This window comes from Physella acuta, unplaced genomic scaffold (assembly GCF_028476545.2).
Source record: "Physella acuta isolate Inbredline_101_S28 unplaced genomic scaffold, ASM2847654v3 ptg000450l, whole genome shotgun sequence".
Taxonomy (NCBI): Eukaryota; Metazoa; Mollusca; class Gastropoda; family Physidae; genus Physella; species Physella acuta.
This window is the reverse complement of record NW_026731969.1, coordinates 184,719-205,477: the sequence shown is the minus strand read 5'-3', so window position 1 is coordinate 205,477 and position 20,759 is coordinate 184,719. Positions and strand designations below refer to the sequence as shown.

The following is a 20,759-nucleotide window of genomic DNA, read 5'->3' as shown; positions in this document are numbered from 1 at the left end:
CGTTAGCTGGGGACATCAACTCTTTTAGGAGAGACAACTCAAAAATCAAACAACTGCTGCCTTGTAGTTTGTTCTTAGTTGGACAAAATCTATGGAAGCAAATCCAAAAATAAAAGCAGGCTGAAATCGGAGTTAATGGCCTCAATGGTGCATATCCAGTTGACACGTATCCCTAATTGTGATGGAGGCGTGGTCGAGTCGGCAAAAAGCTCACGGGTGATAAATTCGAAAAAAAAAGTCTGTAGTTCAAACCCTCTTGCAGATAATGTTCGATCTCTTCCAACACTAAAAATTATGTACGAAGAAGAAGAACAAGTAGCATAATAACTTTCTGAACTCTGCCAATATTAGCAGGAAGGTAGTTTAATAAATGTACAGAAAAAGCTACACAACTTCAAGAATGTTAGTATGAATCAAGATAATCAGCACTCACAGATGTACTTAACAAGCATATACTTAAATACCGGTTACATTTAGTTAAAACCATTGAAAACACTAAGGATAACAGTTATATATAAATAAAAGTATATATATATATATATATATATATATATATATATATATATATATATATATATATATATATATATATATATATATATATATATATATATATATATATATATACATATATATATATATGGCTCCTTTTCTTGATTTGCTGTTCCACATAACCCCAAAACCTGTAATGCCAAACAGTGTATTTTTCCGAACAGCCTACCGGATGTTTCATCAAATACCCAGACAAGACTTATAAAGGTCAAGATGGCTGACACCACATCAGGTTGGTTATTCGCATACGTTATATTAAAGCAATTTATCTACGCCTTCATTTAATACGGGATGGTATGGTCAAGTAATAGAGCGTACTATCATATAAGTATTTGATTTGGGCGATGGTCTCCGGTCAGTAGGATGTCCATGAGTCAATTATCAATTATGTAATGCACTAACTCACATTCAGCTCTTTGAGAAACTTTAAATTGGGTAGAACTTTTCAGGAAAAGTGTAGACAACTTGTAGTTTTCAAAGTTTAATAGCACATAGAAACTCTAAATGGCGTTAGGCTTAAATTTAAAAAAAAAAGTTTAATTATTAGCCTATGTTTTTAATAGAAAATTGGTCCGTGTATATTGATTTAAAATATATTTTATAACATAATTATTTGTTTAATGTCTATCTTAATAGGACGTGTATATCGGAGTCTGTATTTTTTCTTTATTTAATCAGTATCTCCTGAGTTTATTGTCTACCCACGTATCTCAGAGTCTGTTGTTTACATTTTTTTTTCTTTATTTAACCAGTATCTCCTGAGTTTATTGTCTATCCATTTATCTCTGAGTCTGTTGTTTACAATATTCCTATTTCTTTATTTAACCAGTATCTCCTGAGTTTATTGTCTATCCATGTATCTAGGAGTCTCTTGTTTACAATATTGTTTTTTCTTTATTTAATCAGTATCTCCTGAGTTTATTGTCTACCCACGTATCTCAGAGTCTGTTGTTTACAATATATTTTTTTCTTTATTTAATCAGTATCTCCTGAGTTTATTGTCTACCCACGTATCTCAGAGTCTGTTGTTTACAATATTTTCTTTATTTAACCAGTATCTCCTGAGTTCCCAGATAACTGGGAAAAAGGGGAGGCTATTGGCAAAGGACAATTTGGAGTTGTGTTTCTTGTAGTGGACAAAGATCACCCTCAAGATAAAAAATTTGTAGGGAAAGAAGTTCAGGTTTCCTCTGACAACGATAAAGTAAGCAAATGTTATTTATTTGATCTCTCTCTCTCTCTGTCTCTCATTCTCTTTATATATATATATATATATATATATATATATATATATATATATATATATATATATAGAGAGAGAGAGAGAGAGAGAGAGAGAGACGCTGTATTATGTATTATGGTGTTTGTTCTGTGAATATTGCTGTTAGGGTTAGGGCTGTCGTACGATCCTGGTTAGTGTCGTGGGTAAGGATTTAGACAATAGCAGGGCATTATCCAATGGTCAATTCACCCTTTTCCTTTGTCTCACGCTGATATTATCTCAGAAGTCAATGCCCATTGTCCACCCGCAACCCAATGAATAAAAGTTATTAGATTATAATTTAACTTTAGTAGGTAATTGCCCACGTCGCCTAGATACAACAGCTATCCAATTCATATTTTCTATAATAAAAATAGCTCATGAAGTAATAATACCATTAAAATAGTACATTTTAAGCCCTTTAATCCTGTCTACATTTTTATAGAGGTTAATATTACACAGCATATCTCATTTATCGATTGAAAGCTATCAAGTAGATATTTATTCAACGGCACCGGATTTTGCCCCCCACCTTCCATTCAACCCCCGGGCCTTTTTTTACCAATCAACGTATTTCATTACGAATACCTATAAAATGGGCATAACGTTTTTTTACAGCTTGAGATATACGAACAAATTTGGTATCCACTATCTTAGAATCTTGAGTTCTTAACATAGTAACTAATAATAGTAGACCTGAGACCGTTTAACTTAGTCAGTAAGGTATTGTTATAGATCGAACATTTTCTGGAGGGAATAATGTTATTCTAAACTAAGTCAATTCCTCTTTTTGGCTTCTGTAGAAAATGGAGTCAATAGCATATAAGACGTCTTATTTTGTCAGTAACTTGTATAATAAGTATTAGCAACAGATTCTATCAGAAAACATGCAAAAAAAATCTGCTCATATACATAGCTTTTAAACAAACTATCATTAATAACTAAACTCATTGCACATTATCGTTTGAGGCATATTCTCTCCTCCAGACCAAAATGTGTTCATATTATTCCGTAACGGACTGACTGGACTCATTTCTGCAGTTGTGTTATGTCTCGCTTAACTTCTTTCTCAATTCCCAGGGTTTGGGAAGCTGGTAACATTGTTGACAAGTGGTTGCACGGGAGCTGGTACCCGCTTGACCAGGCTGGTGTAACAATGCCAGACACCGATCCTCATTTTTTAACAACCAGTGTTTTTATCGACCTCCCATGCCGATCGATTCCGCCTTTCCGTTGGATCTTTTGTAGTGTGGACTACTGGTACAATGTTCCCACTATGTTTATATGATAATTGTGATCCATTGTTGCCGACTCGTTTGTCTCTCTGCCTTATCACAGTGCGACCAACCTTTTAGACTAGCATTATATTGTATTGTTTCTTGATTTGGACTACCAAATACACGTACCGGGACCTTGGCCTCTGTGTCCTGAAGAACCTCGAATAAAACACCATGTTTTTAAGACCTCCCGAATCTTGGTAACATGTTCTACACGGCGGAGAGTGAATTACTCCCGCTTCAGTGCCTTATGGCAAGGACGAGAATCCTGGACTCTACGAATTTTTATAATTACCGGGTGGGGGTGGGGGGTGGGTGGGAATAGAGATTGTAGTGTATTGGCATATGGCTATGTGTCTGTGTGTTCCGGTGTGCATTTAGCACTTTGAGCTAAATTTAACTTTTGATATAGCCCTACTAGTAATCACACAGAAGCAAATACTTTTAAACGTAGAATTGGATTAGCACCCTACCATTGGACTCAGAAACTAAAGTACATTCTTAGTGTTGGTAAGATAATAGTAATTTTACTTAATATCCATTACACAATTTCTTTTTAATGGCTTAAGGTATACCCTATCTATTCTATGGAGTTGCTGTTTTTTTAAGACGGTGTTCTTTAAGCTAATTGTACAATAATAATTATTAAGATGGTAAAAATTTAATCGTGAAAATTAATTGTTTGAATAGGATAATCATAAAACTGTTACTGTAATATACGTTCTATATACATTAATATACATTGATTTTAGAATGTTATTAGAATGTTATTAATTTAAACAATAATGTTTTGCAATGATCCTTTAAGCAATTCTTTACTCACTTTTAGCAAACTCGGAGCGCAAATGAGTTAGAGATCCTAAGAATGCTCAACCATAAAAGAATTGTTCCATTCTATGGCTCTGCCAAAAAGAAAGATACAATTTACATATTTATTGGCTACATGAAAAAGGTCGGTAATGGCCTTCGCAAAGGTCATCTTTTTAGGATTCAGTCTTTGAACTTTAAATAGCGAAACTTTAAGTCGTTTAATTTAACACTATTCTAAAATTATTTAAAAAATAAAACAATAACAATAATGCTTAAAAATAAAGAAAGTTTTACATTTATTCAAGTTGCGATTGGTAGACATATTAAATTTGCTTGTTTGTGATTAAAACAATTTAACAGTATTCATCTATATATAATCAAACATATATTAACAATATAGGCTTACTTTTATTCATTTGAATAGTAAAGTTTGTTTTTCTCTACGTTTGATTTTACACAAAACATGATGCACAGTTTCTGTAGTCTGACATTCCACGTTGACTTGTAGGGTCTAAACAGATACCAAACAGATGCCAAAATTGAAATATAGCCTTATTATAATATCAATATATATTTTAGTTAACAAAAAAATTCAATTCCGCAACCAGAAGGAATTAATTGAAACTAAAGATTCACTTTCATAAAAAAATGAGCTCTATATGTCATTAATATGTTTATGTTAATCTGTAGGGCTCATTAGCTGATTATGTAGCAAAAGAAAATGGATTATCAGAAGAGAAAACGAAACTTTTCACAAGGCAAATCTTGGAAGGTGTCTACTATCTACATTCTCAAAAGCACAGTATTATACATAGAAACATAAAAGGTAACATTAGTTTAAAATACAAATATTGAAACATTTTGAAAAATCATTTCGTTAAATATGTCTAAGCTGTGGGTTGTTGTTTTTTAATTGTTTATTTTCACCTACCAAATTATTTTCAACATTACTTAAAAAACCAACCTAACCTAAATTCAATTATCTGTCTCGTGTGTAACAATGTCACGAGAGCAGGAATTAAACTATAAAAATAAATGCACTTTATAATTTTAATAGCGGAGTGCAATTGATTTACAAAAAAAGGTAAAAATATCTTTTAAAGTATCGCTTCTGTTACTGCTAACATCAATTTAATAAAAATATTACTTTACTTTACATGTGATGTATTTCTTACAGTTTATACTAGCCTATCGAACAGGAAGAAGACTTTGTTCATGCCTTCATTACCACGTTAAAAGCCAAATTGTTTTACCTTTGTTTAAAAAGTGTTCAGTTTCCGAAATTATTTAAAAAAGACAAAGACGAAAATCTTTATTAAGATACAACAAAGATTGTGCATTAAATTGTGTATAAGCATATACATTTTTTTAACATCGTACATTATTTGTTAAATATTTAATTCATCTTTGGGAAAGTTCACGCCGAGATCTTTTATAATTATACAAGTAAATCTAAATGTTTTTTTAATGCATATATTTCCCTTACTCAATAGCGCTGCAACAGAAATGACTGTTTTAAAAAATATGACAGATTACTTTATTACATCCTTAACTAAGAATACTATTACTCCTCTACTCTTCAACAGCCTTCCTCCGAAATTCTTTTTAAATCTTTTCAAACTCTGTTCTATCCTTTTTCACTATTTTACACTTCCCATTCCTTATTTTTTATTCAACTAAATATATCTAATATGTGGAAATGAAAACCTATTTAGACTAAATCTAGATGCTCATTTACATGCGGATATGATTTCGTCCTGAATACGGGTCAGGAAATGATACACTGTCAGAGACTGCACACATGAACAACAATGCAACTCTAAGTTGACTATGTAACAACATTTATTGACTGAAAAAGCTCATTGTTAGAATGATGCTATGAACACTTTATTACAGGTAAAAATGTGCTTCTGGAGGATGAGAATAATATCCGCTTGTCTGACTTTGGTTTTTCAAAAATTTTGCACGAAAGCACCAACGCTCGCTCCAATATGGGCTCGTACAAGTGGATGGCACCAGAAGTGATTTGTGCTGTTGGAGAAATCTGCTATGACGTCAAAGCTGATATCTGGTACCTTGTGATGATATTTATATTATACGTTTAAATAGTATGCATAATGTGACTCAATGCTACTACTATTAGCACAAAATCAATTGTTGTCAATAGTAAAAAAGATTTGTGCTTTACTTAATTCGATGTTTGACTTTATAGATCTATACAAGAATGAATACCGCAGTTGTTGATTTTAGTAATAGCTCAGAGCGTACCCACTGCCCTGGCATTGTAGCCGCCACAGGGTAGGATACGTCCCAACATAGGACGATGTAAAAAGAATACATGGCCAACTATCGCTAAGATAAAAACATAACATAATGTGTATTATATAATAGTGTGTTATGATATATTTGTAAACTAAAATTATTTAACAAAACTCAGTTTGAGGGAAAAATAGAACAATAAATGATAATGAAAGTAATTGCTGCGTGAATAATTGCAACAATACAGCAGATGTTAACAATAAAAAGTAGATGGAAATAAAAGGGTGTCATCATTAAATACATTCTGTTAAGAAGAATTTACTGCACGTGACAGAGTGTGTCTTATGCGCACCTGTACTCATAATGGGGTTAGCGTGCATTGCGCTGAGCAAGTCAATGGTCAGAGTAAAAGGCAGAATTATTGGTTATCTGCCCTTTTATGGCGGTGGGTATTTCCCATGGACTTTTTCGTTTCTGGGATTGTTCAAATTGTAGATCAAAACCGACTAGACAGAATAAAGGCCGGGTCAGAGATCACTACAGCAGCCTTGGCATGCAACTAACAAAGGTAAGGAAGTAATGCGCAGGCAGAGTGTTAGGGGTTGCGAAAACATTTCGGTGTATATTTTTACCGAAACATATAATAAAATTACTACTATTAATTTATTCGATTGAGAATAATATATATATATATATATATATATATATATATATATATATATATATATATATATATATATATATATATATATATATATATATATATTTATATATATATACAATCTACAAGCGCTTTTCATTCGTACATTTTGTTTTATTTGAAATCACCAGGAGCATTGGTTGCACAGCTGTGGAGATGGTCACCACGTCGCCGCCATTCCCAGAGTTATCCCCCTTTCAGGCACTGATTAGAATAGGCCGAGGTGATCCACCTCAGTACAATCTTCCAGAAAATTCCTCAGAAGCTTTAAGAAACTTTCTCGATCGAACTTTTAAACAAGATCCAAAAGAACGTCCGACATCTGAGGAACTGTTAAAAGACACATTTATAGCAGGTCATCAATCTTTTTTTAAATTTGGTTTTTACATACAAGTTTTCATATTTTCTTTAGTTAATGTCTTGAATATCAAATATTAATTCAACTGGAATTTTTTTTAATCCTACATTGTGATCCCTGCACTCATCTAATGACACGGGACCATTACAGACAGCTTCCTCTATCTTTCACAATTTTCGAGGCGATCCCCTTGGATAATTGCCTTTGCCAGCTTCTTTCACGCCTTGCGCCTTCACGTCCCCCTTGGCCTTCCCCACTTTCTTTTTCCTTGAGGAGTCCAGTTTAGCGCCATCATTGCTATGTTATTGGAATTCATTCTTAGGGCGTGCCCCATCCAGCTCCATCTTAATTTCGATCATTTGGTAACCTAATTATCCGTGTCATATGTATGTGAGTTACACATTTGAACTTGACTGTTTAATGGGCAAAATAAAGAGTTTACTTGTAGTATAAGTGGCAATATTAAAATATTAGTTTTTGATTTAAGAAAACAATTATTTTTGGGATAGTGTGGTCAACCTGTAGACAAGTTGACCCTATGGCTTCATAATTAAAAAGCTCCAGTGTTGCCTAATGGCACAATGTTTAGGAAACAAATGGATCGATTAAGCGGAGTCTTAGACAGGGTGATCAAAGTTAACCTTGTGTTGAAGCATACTGGCAACACTAATTGTAACATAAACTGAAAATATTCAACTTCACTTTCCGTATGGACACACTGGTGTTAAATGTGTACCATACTGATGATAGTTTTACTTCCCATTAATTTTTAAAAAAATTCCCTACAGTGAGTAAACTATCTAAGGATTTTCCCAAAAAGTGGACAAAAGGCAGACTTGTCAGTACAGGGTTGCAGGGAGATGTTTACATTGTACAAGATGAGGACAATCCAGATGATGAATCGTTTGTTGTTAAAGAGTTGATAACAACTATCACATCTAAAGATTTGCTATTGGTAATGTCTAGCGTCAGTGACTCGAATTTTATTTGTTAAACTCCGATCTGATATTTTTATCTAAATTTTATAGAATACAGATATGAAGACCTAAAGATTTATAGTTTAAAATTATGAAAAGAATATGATTTTATAAACGTACTACAACAATGTTACATAGTTTCCACTTATAAACTGACGGTCCATGAGGCAAGGACAGTACAGTTCACCTGTTTGTTTGAACTCTATGAAGTGAAAGTGTGGTCTGCCGTTTGCCCAGCCAACTTTACTTTCCCTAAGGTGAGTGACGTACCTATAAGAGCTCGGTGGACTCAGGGATGTTTTACTGACTTGAACCTGGATTCAAACTCGAGACTTTCGGGTTAGCAGTCTAACGCTCTACTGCTACGCCACGCCACCCCACATTCACATGTTACAATAGAGCTTTTGTTTGATGAAGGGAAACGTAATTGTAGACATTCTATAACAATAGGTGTTTACTAAGGGCTATCTATGATACTGTATTTTTGCTATGTATTTAATTATTTGCAAGTAAATTTAATGAATTAGATTTAGGTTTGATAATTAATTAATATGTTTTATTGTGTTGCAGAAACTGTTCAGAAATGACACAGATGTGATGACCAAACTCAAACATGAAAAGATCGTCACATTTTATGGTTTCTGCGAGTCAGGAAACACACTGTCACTTTTCATGAGATATATGAAAATGGTAGGAATGTTTTAACATAAATCTGCAATGACAGCTCTAATTATTGTTACATGTTAATGTATTGAGTTTAGTTATATATTTAACTAGCTTAAACCCAAGCTTCGCTACGGCTATTAAAATTATGCATTGCTGTCCGGCAAATTTCCCTTTCACCCTTCTCCATGGTGTAATTTAAATTGCTGTTGAACATCATGCTTCTCCCGCCGTCTGCGCCCAAGGAGAGCAATCAACCTTCACATGCATGTTGAACATGTTTTCCCAGGCATCCACGCCCAGGGAGAGCACTCCCCACACACAACCACATTCTCCAGCTGTAAAAGTAAAGACAAAGTGGCATTATCGAAGACAGAAGAACATAAGGTCGCACCACGGGAACTTGCGCCATCTATGCTTATCATATAGATAATACATGAAAAAAGAAGTAGTTTTAATATTTCTGTTAACATTAAACCTATTAAAACATGACAATATGTTATTAATTCCATAAGTGGATGATGTGAAAGTCTCTTCTTTACTAAACTGATGCATAATATTCCTTCAGGCATGTGAGAAATGCATTAACACATACTAAAACAACTGCAATGTATACAAATTAAATAAGCACAAGACAATTAAATCTTCTTGAATTCCTCAAAATTGTCATTGATTGAATTCTTTCCTTATTAATGGGCAAATAATTATTGAATTGTTTGGATATTTAAGCAAATAAGATAGGCAGAACATTGGGAAAGAAAAATTCTTACTACACAAAAATAACTATGATAAAGTCATCTTATAAATATTATTTTGAGGTGGCTAACTGAAATAGATATTAATTAAAATACATTACTCAAAGTAATAGAAATTAAAAAAATTACCGTTTGTGTAGAGGAATAAAACAATCATATTATTATGTTCTTTAGTTAGTAAAATATTTTAATAATGTATTTTAGGGATCTCTTGAGAACTACATCAAAACCAAAGGACGTTTGAAGGAAAAACAGGCACAGAAGTTCACTAAAGACATCTTGGAAGGTGTCCAATATCTCCATGCCAACAATGTCATTCACAGGGATATCTCTGGTAGTTAATCATTTTTTTTAAATAATATTTTTTAGCAGGGTTTTTTTTTCTCGTTTATCTCATTAAACACATAATGAATCATAAGCAAATAACATATACATAATCACCTTCTTCTGTTATCTTCTGTATAGTTATGTCTCATCTTTTTTTTTTCGTGCAGGATATTTGGCATGAAATCTGTACCTTACTTAAACTCAATCATACAAACTTGGAAACTGATTCCATACTCTCCAATTAATTTGTCAATTAAGATAATGTTTGACAAGCGTTTGCGTGTATATATATATATATATATATATATATATATATATATATATATATATATATATATATATATATGTATATATATATATATATATGTATAGATACATATATCTATATCTATATCTATATCTATATATATATATATATATATATATATATATATATATATATATATATATATATGTATATATATATATATATATATATATGTATATATATATATATATATATATATACATATATATATATATATATATATATATATATATATATATATATATATATATATATATATATATATATATATATAAATGAATTTATATACGCACTGGAGAATAAATAGTTTACATCCTAAATTCTACTCAAAACAATAAATAAATAGATAAAGTTAAAATGTTAAAACATACGTTTTTTTTTTACTAATTTGTTTTTAGGCAATAATGAAAGAAGGTTTGTGTTTTTTATAAAAAAAAATCTGTCATGTTACTGTATTCCTTTTATTTTCTTCTCTTGGTTTACATTCTAGCAATATAATAGATCTTAATCTTTAATACAAGAGTCATAGTCATATTTATAGCTCGGTCCAATTTATACAATGATATAAATGTCTTTTCAACATTTAAGACTCCAAACCACAGTATATAGTCATGTTTTCCTATCTGACCTGTCTAACAATGGGGTAGATAAAGTGATGTGTATCTGTTTCTTTAAGCTTAGCAAAATAAGGGATAGTGTGGTCAGCATTGTGTCCATCCAGTTTTATTTTCCCTGACTTGATTCAGGTCGTCATTAGAGCTGGGTGGCCTCAGGTATACTGTTCGGAATCAATCCCGGGATCTGTAATCTAGATTTTTGGGTTAGAAGTTGAGCATTCTACAATGCAACCATGCTGTCATATCTAGAGTTAATAGTTTGACAAATAATAATGAATATTTTTATAACGTCATGAGTTTTATCTTATTTTACATTGTACTCTTTAGGTAAACACATCTTCCTTGAGTCTGAGGAGAATGTCAAGCTTGGAGGGTTTGGTGTCTCCAAAATTCTCCGTGATGACTGGAATGTCAAGATTTTACTGAAGCAGGAATCTGAGTTGATCTCACCTGGATCAATCAACTGGATGGCGCCTGAAATGGTTGCCGCAATCATGGATGACCATGGCAGTAGTTATGATGAGAAAGTGGATATATGGTAAGTGGAATTTTAAGTCAACTCTGAAACAAATATTTTTATTTTTTAAAGTGTCAAAGCATACTTTTGTAACATCGTTTTTAGCATAGCGGTTAAAAGAACGTGATTATGTAATACACTATCTGTACCTTCTCTGGGAGAGTAATTTCTTTTGTATAGTATAGTATTGTCAAGTCGATTAATATATATATATATATATATATATATATATATATATATATATATATATATATATATATATATATATATATACTAAGATACACATTGTATTTTATTGTTTTATTGAAAATATAGAAAATAAAATCATAATGAGTTTCTTTTTCTCACTTAAAAGACAAACATTCTTGTTAGTCAAAACACGTAGAATGGCTGATGTTTTTTTATGTCTCTTATTGAAATTATGATTTTTGTATAGTTAAAAATAGAGTGAATTACAACGTTGAAAGTATTGATTGATTTTGTGCAATTGAAATAAAATATTGCTTTACTTTATATTAATGTAAACGTTTTTTTAGAATATTTTTTTAATTATTACTACATTTTAAAATATCTTGCGTGTGATTGGTTTTACGAGTTATTTCTATGTTAAACTTAATTTGCTACTAGTTGGTATAGAACTCTTAATGTTCCCACCCTCAGGAGTGTTGGCTGCACTGTTGTCCAGATGGTCACTGGCAACCCACCATTTATGGACCTGGAACAGCAACAAATTACATTTCTACTGGCCTCAGACAAGCCTCCAATCTTCAGCCTTCCAGAACATTCTTCCCCTGCCATCAAAAACTTCCTGCAAAAAACGTTTTATTCTCAGCCCAGTTTAAGACCTTCAGCTACTGAATTGTTAACAAAAGATGAATTTATAATAAGGTAGGCATATACAATATTTTGCAGTTTATCTTAAGCCTTCCAAATGTCAAAAAACAACAACAACAAGTAAATAATAAAATGTTGTGTGCCTTCTCTCTTAACTTGTAACACCATAAATAAATAAAACGCGTTTCTATTTCATATAATTAATTTATAAGATAGTAACGGGCTGGACTTCATATATATATATATATATATATATATATATATATATATATATATATATATATATATATATATATATATATATATATGTATATGTATGTATATATATATATATATATATATATATATATATATATATATATATATATATATATATATATATATATATATATATGTATATATATATATATATATATATATATATATACTAGCCGTCCCGGCCAGGCCCTGCATTGGCTTCTATGAAAAACCAATCAGTGAAGGGCCATGAATGACATGTGTGCTTATTAATCAGCATATACCCGGCATTGCCCACCCTAACCACAACCAACCTAAACCAAAACACACAAAAAATAAACAGAAACAAAAACTCAACAAATAAAACGAGAGTGATCTCCCTAAACTTTCTCGAATATTCATTTACAAAACAACACTGGATGGCAACTCGGGATATAGACATGATTTAAATAAATTTTTAATTACTTAAACGTTTTAAAATAGTATAGAATCTCGTAGAAAAAAAATTGCACACTAAGTGAACGAAAAAAATGTGTATAATAGTGCGGAATATTATTAGCACTTTATAAATTTACATGCGTTTTTTTCATAAATCGGAATTAGCGAAAATTACTACTTCCGTTCAACGGATAGTACTCAAAAATTAATAGAAGGCAGAGAATCAAAACTCTTACTTACAAATGAAATTTCATTTATCTGTCTGAAAAAGTACTCAAGTTATATGCGTTAAAAATTTGAAAGTAGAAAAAGTTCCACTTCCGTTTGTCGGAAATCGATCAAATATTGAAACGGATCTCCGATTTTGATATAATACATATAATATAACATTTCATCAACCTAGCTGTAACGGTACTCAAGTTATCGTGTTTACACACACACACACACACATTAAAATTATATTTTACAGAACCCTTCCCCCCCCCCTCCCCCCCCCCCCCCCCCCCCCCAGAGTGTTCTAATGAACTCACCAAAGTTTGATGATGATCGGATAAATGGCGTCAAACCGAAATCGACTTTTATTTTTATATACCCTATATAGAGAAAAACCAAATCGCACCCTACCGGGGCGCCACCCCTGCGAATTTGAAATTTATTTCTCGCAGAAACTTTCCCAGGAATATTCGTAGCAACTTCCCAAAGTTTTATTATTATTTTTATATACCACGTGTAGAGAAAAATCGCAACCTCCCGAAACGCCACCCTTGCGAAATAAAAAAAAAATTGCAGAACCCTTCCCTGGAGTGTTCTAATCAACTCCCCAAAGTTTGATGTCGATCGGATGAACGCTGTAAAGCCGCAATCGACGTTTATTTTTATTTACCGTATATAGAGAAAAATCGCACCCCCCCCCCCCCATGGTGCCGCCCTTGCGAAATTAAAAATGAGGTTTGCGCTGAAACCTTCCCAAAAATATTCTCAACATCTTCCCAAAGTTTTATTGCGATCGTGTGAACGGCGTCACTGCAATTTACTTTTATTAATTTTTTATACAACATGTAGAGAAAAATCGCAGCCTCCCGTGGCATCGGCCTTGCAAAAAAAATGATTTTTTTACACAATGCTTCCCAATAATGTTCTAATCAAGTCCTCAAAGTCTCAAGGCTATCGAATGAATGGTGTCAAACCAAAATCGACTTTTATTTTTATAAACCGTACATAGAGAAAAATTGAACCCTTCCATGGCGCCGCCCTTGCGAAATTAAAAATAATTATTTTGCAGATGCCTTCTCTGCAGTGTTGTTATCAACTCCCCAAAGTTTGATGGCGATAGCATGAAGGGCGAGAAACCTCAATCGAATTATATTTTTATATACCGTATATAGAGAAAAAAAACCCTGCGAATTTTTTTTTTTTTTATTTTCGCAGAAACCTCCCCAGGAATATTATCAACAACTTCCTAAAGTTTCACAGCGATGTGATAAGAGGTATATATATATATATATATATATATATATATATATATATATATATATATATATATATATATATATATATATATATATATATTAAAACAACAATTTCCTACAAATATTTTTCCAAGCTTGGTTAGCATTTTTTACATGTAGAGCCCAATTAGAGTAAATTGTAAGATAGTTTACAGAAACGTAGACTAAATCATCGGCAGGAGAATGTTTGATAATGACATTATACTACGTATTGTCACATGTTACTAATTCCCGAGTAAGATAGACATGTTTCAATAATTCTGAAACACACGGATCATAACATTCTATTAAATCGAGTTACTCATTAGTACATTAAATCTAAATAAACTTCTTTTAAAAGTAAAACCGGAGGACGTGTGGGTCGGAACCGAGGAGCTCAAATTGCGTTTGGAGGAAACCAAAGTAAGCTTAAAAGCTAGGAGATGTTGGAGCGAGTTAGGGGTTTTCTCCACCTATATGTAACTATTTTTTTTACATCTTGTGTACAACGTAACATTTCATTTTTGTTTTTTAAGCTTTTCCATAATTTGTGTTTTTTCAAGGAAAGCAGATTTCTCAACAGATCTTTCTATAACACGCACACCTGATCATTGTTCGTATATAGAGATGTCTATAAATATTAAAACAGAGGAGTTGCAACGGGTAAGTCAAAACTAAACTAATTAAAATGATACTTAATAGGTTGGTTTAGGAAATATTTTACTTTGTCATCGATCTCGAATTCTAATTTGACATACATAATATTGCAAAATAAGTATATGCTCACCAAGATTTAATAAACTTACGGATGCGGTTTAATAAATCCTAACAAATTAAAAACAAGCAAGAATACACTTTGTTTCCTCAACGTTATTTTCCCTCGAAAATATATTATCAGCGTAAAAACAAATTTACAAGTTCATTTAATCAGTGGGTAACTTTTGTGCAGATTACGGTGACGTAGACATTTTTTTTTAAGCCCGGACATAGAATCACATCCAGAACCGTCGTAACACGTACAATTTTATCATATTAACAAATTTGTAGTTAAAACTCTTTGCAGTCTCTAAATGTTAATCCACTTATTATCAGCTAGAAATGTACACAGATATTTTAATGGAATTATTTCAAATGTTCTGTTCCATTTAGGTGTTTACTACTGACAACATAGTTGATGCAACATCATCTTTAAATCTTATAGAGCTCACTTCATTAACCGTTATTGGCAAAGGCGGATGCGGTGTTGTTTATCAATGGAAAACAATAGAAAATTCCAATGATCTAGGTTTTGCTATAAAAACTCTCAGGTGTTATGAATTGAGTCGACCAAAGGTAAACTAAACACACCATATATATATATATATATATATATATATATATATATATATATATATATATATATATATATATATATATATATATATATATATATATATATATATATGTATACTTATACAAGGACATCTTATTAAGGTGCAAATAGCCGTAAGATTGAAGCAAAATAGGACATTAAACTTAGTACGGGCAAAATTCAGCTGCACAGGCCTGTTCGATTTAAAATAACGATGGTTGTCCTATGTATTATTTTTTGTCACTTGCAATGTTCAATACGTTTAAATGAATTATTAGACTTCCACTATAGCTGTAATAATACAACTGTTTGTGAAAAAATAAATAAAGACAACGTCATTTTGTATATGTACAGGGGAGGTAACTTTTAAAAAAGTAACTTTTAACAAAATTTAAACAAAAAATATTTTAAAGAAAAAATAAAATTCAGAAAGTATAGCATTCGTTTAAATTAAATACATATTTCGTTATAAATTAAGTTATGTATTGTATTGAAATTATATAAATTGATTGCGAAAGTGAATTTAATACAGTATTTGATTTATACTATTAAGGAAGCTTTTGCAGTTCAAATAAACTTGCGAATACTTAGTTTTAGAATACTCCACAATGTTTGCATGACATGACATTTCTCAGACTGTTTAAACTTAGCCACTAAGCACTCGAAATAACGCCAATTACCAATTAATTAATCACTCAAATTCTCAAAAGTTTTATGAAAACCTAAGCAAAGCTAGGGAGTAAGCCTAGTATATATATATATATATATATATATATATATATATATATATATATATATATATATGTGTGTGTGTGTGTGTGTGTGTGTGTGTGTGTGTGTGTGTGTGTGTGTGTGTGTGTGTGTGTGAGTGGTGACAGGACAAATGATCTTAGGACAAATAATCTCAAGGACAAATGATCTAATGGACAAAAGATACCAGGACAAAATATATCAGGACAAATGAGATCATTTGTCCGTGAGATATTTTGTCTGAGATCATTTGTCCTTAGATCATTTGTGTGTGTGTGTGTGTGTGTGTGTGTGTGTGAGTGGTGACAGGACAAATGATCTTAGGACAAATAATCTCAAGGACAAATGATCTAATGGACAAAAGATACCAGGACAAAATATATCAGGACAAATGAGATCATTTGTCCGTGAGATATTTTGTCTGAGATCATTTGTCCTTAGATCATTTGTCATGGAACCATATATATATATATATATATATATATATATATATATATATATATATATATATATATATATATATATATACTTATATATATATATATATATATACTTATATATATATATACTAGGCATACTGCCTAGCTTCGCTTAGGTTTTCAAAAAAAAAAAAAAAAAAAGAATGATTAATTAATAGGTGATTGGCTGTTATGTTAAATGCTTAGGGCCTAAATTTATATACAGTGGATTAATTTTAAGTTACCCAAATATTGATGAAATATTCGCAAACCTTCGCAAGGTTATTAGAACTGCAAGGGCTTTCTTAATAGTATCAATCAAATATTATATTAAATTACTTTCGTAATTAATTTTTACAATTTCAGTACAATGCAAAACTTAATTTATAACAAAATATGTATTTAAACAATGCTATACTTTGTGATTTTTGTTTTTTTTTCTTAAAAAGAGTATACAAAACATTTAAAAATTATTACAATAAAAAGTTACCTCCCCTGTTCATAGACCAAATTACAAAATTTCGAATAATGAGAATTTCAATCGCGGTCATTTTAGCCCTCTTCGAGGGCTTTGAGTCTGACCAACAATTTTTCCATACGGCCTAGTCATCTATAGAGTTGTATACAAAAATTTGCTAGAAGTAAAGATGGTAAGTGCCCTAAAATCCGTTTTGAAATCACCCTCTGTTTTTCCCATAAAATACAAATATTATATAGGGAAATACGACTGGTCAGTTTTGACCCATTTAACGAATTTTCCCGGACATGGCGAGTGTTTTGTGACGACCCAAGGCGTTCTCCTACCACCTCAGTAAATTTCAAGGGGGGTCGTCGGAGGAAAAATGTTTTCGTAATAGAGCTCATAAAAAGAGAATTTCACTCGCGGTCACTTTTTAGCCCTCGTCGAGGGCTTTAAGTAAAACCGACAGTTTTTCCATACGGCCTAGTCATCTATAGAGTTGTATACAAAAATTAACCAGATGTAAGGAGGGTAAGTGCCTTACAATCCGTTTTGAAATCACCCTCTGTTTTTCCCATAAAATACAAAGATTATATAGGGAAATACGACTGGTCAGTTTTGACCCATTCAACGAATTTTCCAGGGCATGGCGAGTTTTTTGTGACACCCCAAGGCGTTCTCTTACCACCTCACAAAATTTCAAGGGGGGTCGACGGAGGAAATTTTGTTTTCGTAATAGAGCTCATATAAAGAGAATTTTACTCGCGGTCACTGTTTAGCCCTCGTCGAGGGCTTTGAGTGAACGACAGTTTTCCCTAAAGGTCTAGCCATTTACTTAAGAGCATGCAAAAAATTAGCCAGATGTAAAGAAGGTAAGTGCCCTAAAATCCGTTTTGAAATCACCCTCTGTTTCTCCTATAAAATACAAAGATTATATAGAGAAATACGACTGGTCAGTTTTGACCCATTCAACGAATTTTCCAGGGCATGGCGAGTTTTTTGTGACACCCCAAGGCGTTCTCTTACCACCTCACAAAATTTCAAGGGGGGTCGACGGAGGAAATTTTTTTTCGTAATATAGCCCATATAAGGCGCCGGTCAGTCGAGGTCAGTTTTGACCCCTTCTCCGTAGACTTTTCGGCCAACCGTCACCAGCCCTCGTGTTCTATCGCCCCAAGGCACCATCGTGACAAATTTGACGCGCCAGCGGCGCCGGGAAGTGCCCTAACGGGCACTTGACCAATTTGCTTTATATATATATATATATATATATATATATATATATATATATATATATATATATATATATATATATATGTATATATATATATATATATATATATATATATATATATATATATATATATATATATATATATATATATATATATATATATATATATATATATATATATATATATATATCGATGGTCTCGGTCGCAAACCGTCCAACTCCAAAAATGTAAATTTTACAGGAGAGACAAAAAACTGATTATTTCTTTGTTGATCGCTCTAATAACATTTTTTTAATGATATGTGCGAAGAAACTCTCTACCGACTATACAGTAGCGTTTTAAAATGAGTTTTGTTAATATTTACAAAATTATAGCAGCGTTTAAAAGAGCCTGGTCTGTTGAGAGAGGCTGATCTTTTGAGAGAGGCTTGTATGTCGAGAGAGACTGGTATGTCGAGAGAGGCTGGTATGTCGAGAGAGGCTGATATGTTGAGAGCCTGGTCTGTTGAGAGAGGCTGATATTTTGAGAGAGGCTGGTATGTCGAGAGAGGCTGGTATGTCGAGAGAGACTGGTATGTCAAGAGAGACTGGTATGATGAGAGAGGCTGGTCTGTTAAAAAAGCATTTACTAAAGAAAACTAATCATGTCGTTGAACATGTACGCCAAACGTTTTGTAACCTACCTGTCACAGCCCTTTTTATGACTGGGTTCATGGCATAAACTAAAGGCAAATACAAACTACATTATTGGTGATTATACAGTCTTTTATTGATATCAGATAATATAGCAGCTACACTACTAGAACCACGACTTCAGTTTCGTCATCTCCTCGCGCTCTATCTACCTCTCTCTGCTTCCTTTCCTTAGCGCATGCGCACACCCATCCTATATTTTATATTCATATCGCCTTTTTAAGATACACACTCGAAACATACATTCATCTACATTTAACTGTTACATACGCCTTTTCTCCCGTTTAAAAAATCAATTCATTAATATTTTTTTACATACATCACATTCACTATAAAATCTTCATTATACATGTAACAGTTAAATGAAAATCATATTGAAAAAGAAACTTGCTAATGAACATCCTAAATCATTTTATATGTACACTTACCAAATTAAAACAATGATATTCATAAAATACATGGCAAAATGCAAAGCGTCACTTATTTTATAAGTGTCGCCATTAAGAAAAATTGTAACTAAGGTAAACATTCTTAGTTAATAATAACAAATGATTCTACCTAAGGAACATCTCTTCTTAGTTTAACAAAAAATATCATTAAACCTCACTAAGGAATATTACCTCTTAGTGTATCTCAAAATAAATCTAACTAAGGAAAACTCTCTCTTAGTAGAACAAAATTATAGCTCTGCATGGGCAAATCATATCCTTGATTTCTCTACTTCAATGGCTGAGGTAAACTCCTCATCATAACATATGTAACTTGCCACATCTGTCAACTCATACTGCCATAATCATGTTCATTACTTAACAAGATATACAGTGTACATACAAATCACAGAAATACAACAAAATGTATGTTCATCTTCATTACTAAATTAAAATAGTGGCAAAACATATTTATACCAGTCATGTTATGACTTATTCCTATCTTGCTCACATTTTTAAAATATTAATGTTCTCTGGAAGTACACATCACATACTACATTATTCAAAATTTCCTTTTAAGGATTGGCTGATATGTCTCAGGTCATTATTTTCTTTAGTCAGTTCCATGTTTGTTTTTTCATCTTCAATCTGTCTTGATAAAAAATCAGCTAGTGTATTGTGCTGTCCCTTTACTGTTTTTATCTCAAACTTGAAATCTAATAAAATCAGTGCCCATCTATTTATTTTGCTATTCATTATCATTTTCTTTTTTAAATGTGATCAATGGCTTATGATCTATTCTAAGAGTAAAATGTCTTCCCAATAAATACTTCTGTAATTTACTCAATGCTCACACAATTGCTAGGCACTCTCTCTCAATCACTGCATATCTTTGTTCTGTTGGTGATAATGCCCTGCTGATGTATTGTACTGGGTATAGTTTATTACCCTTTTCTTGCATTAAGCAAGCTCCTAACACTGTATTTGATGCATCAGTAAAAAGAGTGAA

At 32.0% G+C, this 20,759-nt stretch overlaps 1 protein-coding gene across 1 annotated transcript; it reads left to right on the top strand.

Moving 5' to 3' along the window:
• Positions 1-3,955: 3,955 nt before the first annotated feature.
• LOC131943246 (uncharacterized) lies at positions 3,956-15,717 on the top strand. Its single transcript, XM_059303265.1, has 11 exons — positions 3,956-4,042; positions 4,591-4,726; positions 5,797-5,971; positions 6,991-7,214; positions 8,006-8,172; positions 8,765-8,884; positions 9,817-9,946; positions 11,191-11,401; positions 12,041-12,268; positions 14,940-15,039; positions 15,526-15,717. The coding sequence occupies exons 1-11, from the start codon at positions 3,956-3,958 to the stop codon at positions 15,715-15,717; spliced, it is 1,770 nt and encodes a 589-aa protein (XP_059159248.1).
• Positions 15,718-20,759: the final 5,042 nt, after the last annotated feature.

Bases quoted from the DNA above. Each gene is read 5' to 3' on its own strand.
- LOC131943246 (XM_059303265.1), top strand. From the start codon at position 3,956: ATGCTCAACCATAAAAGAATTGTTCCATTCTATGGCTCTGCCAAAAAG. The intron at 4,043-4,590 runs GTCGGTAATGGC...GTTAATCTGTAG, and splicing joins TTATTGGCTACATGAAAAAG to GGCTCATTAGCTGATTATGT. The intron at 8,885-9,816 runs GTAGGAATGTTT...AATGTATTTTAG, and splicing joins TCATGAGATATATGAAAATG to GGATCTCTTGAGAACTACAT.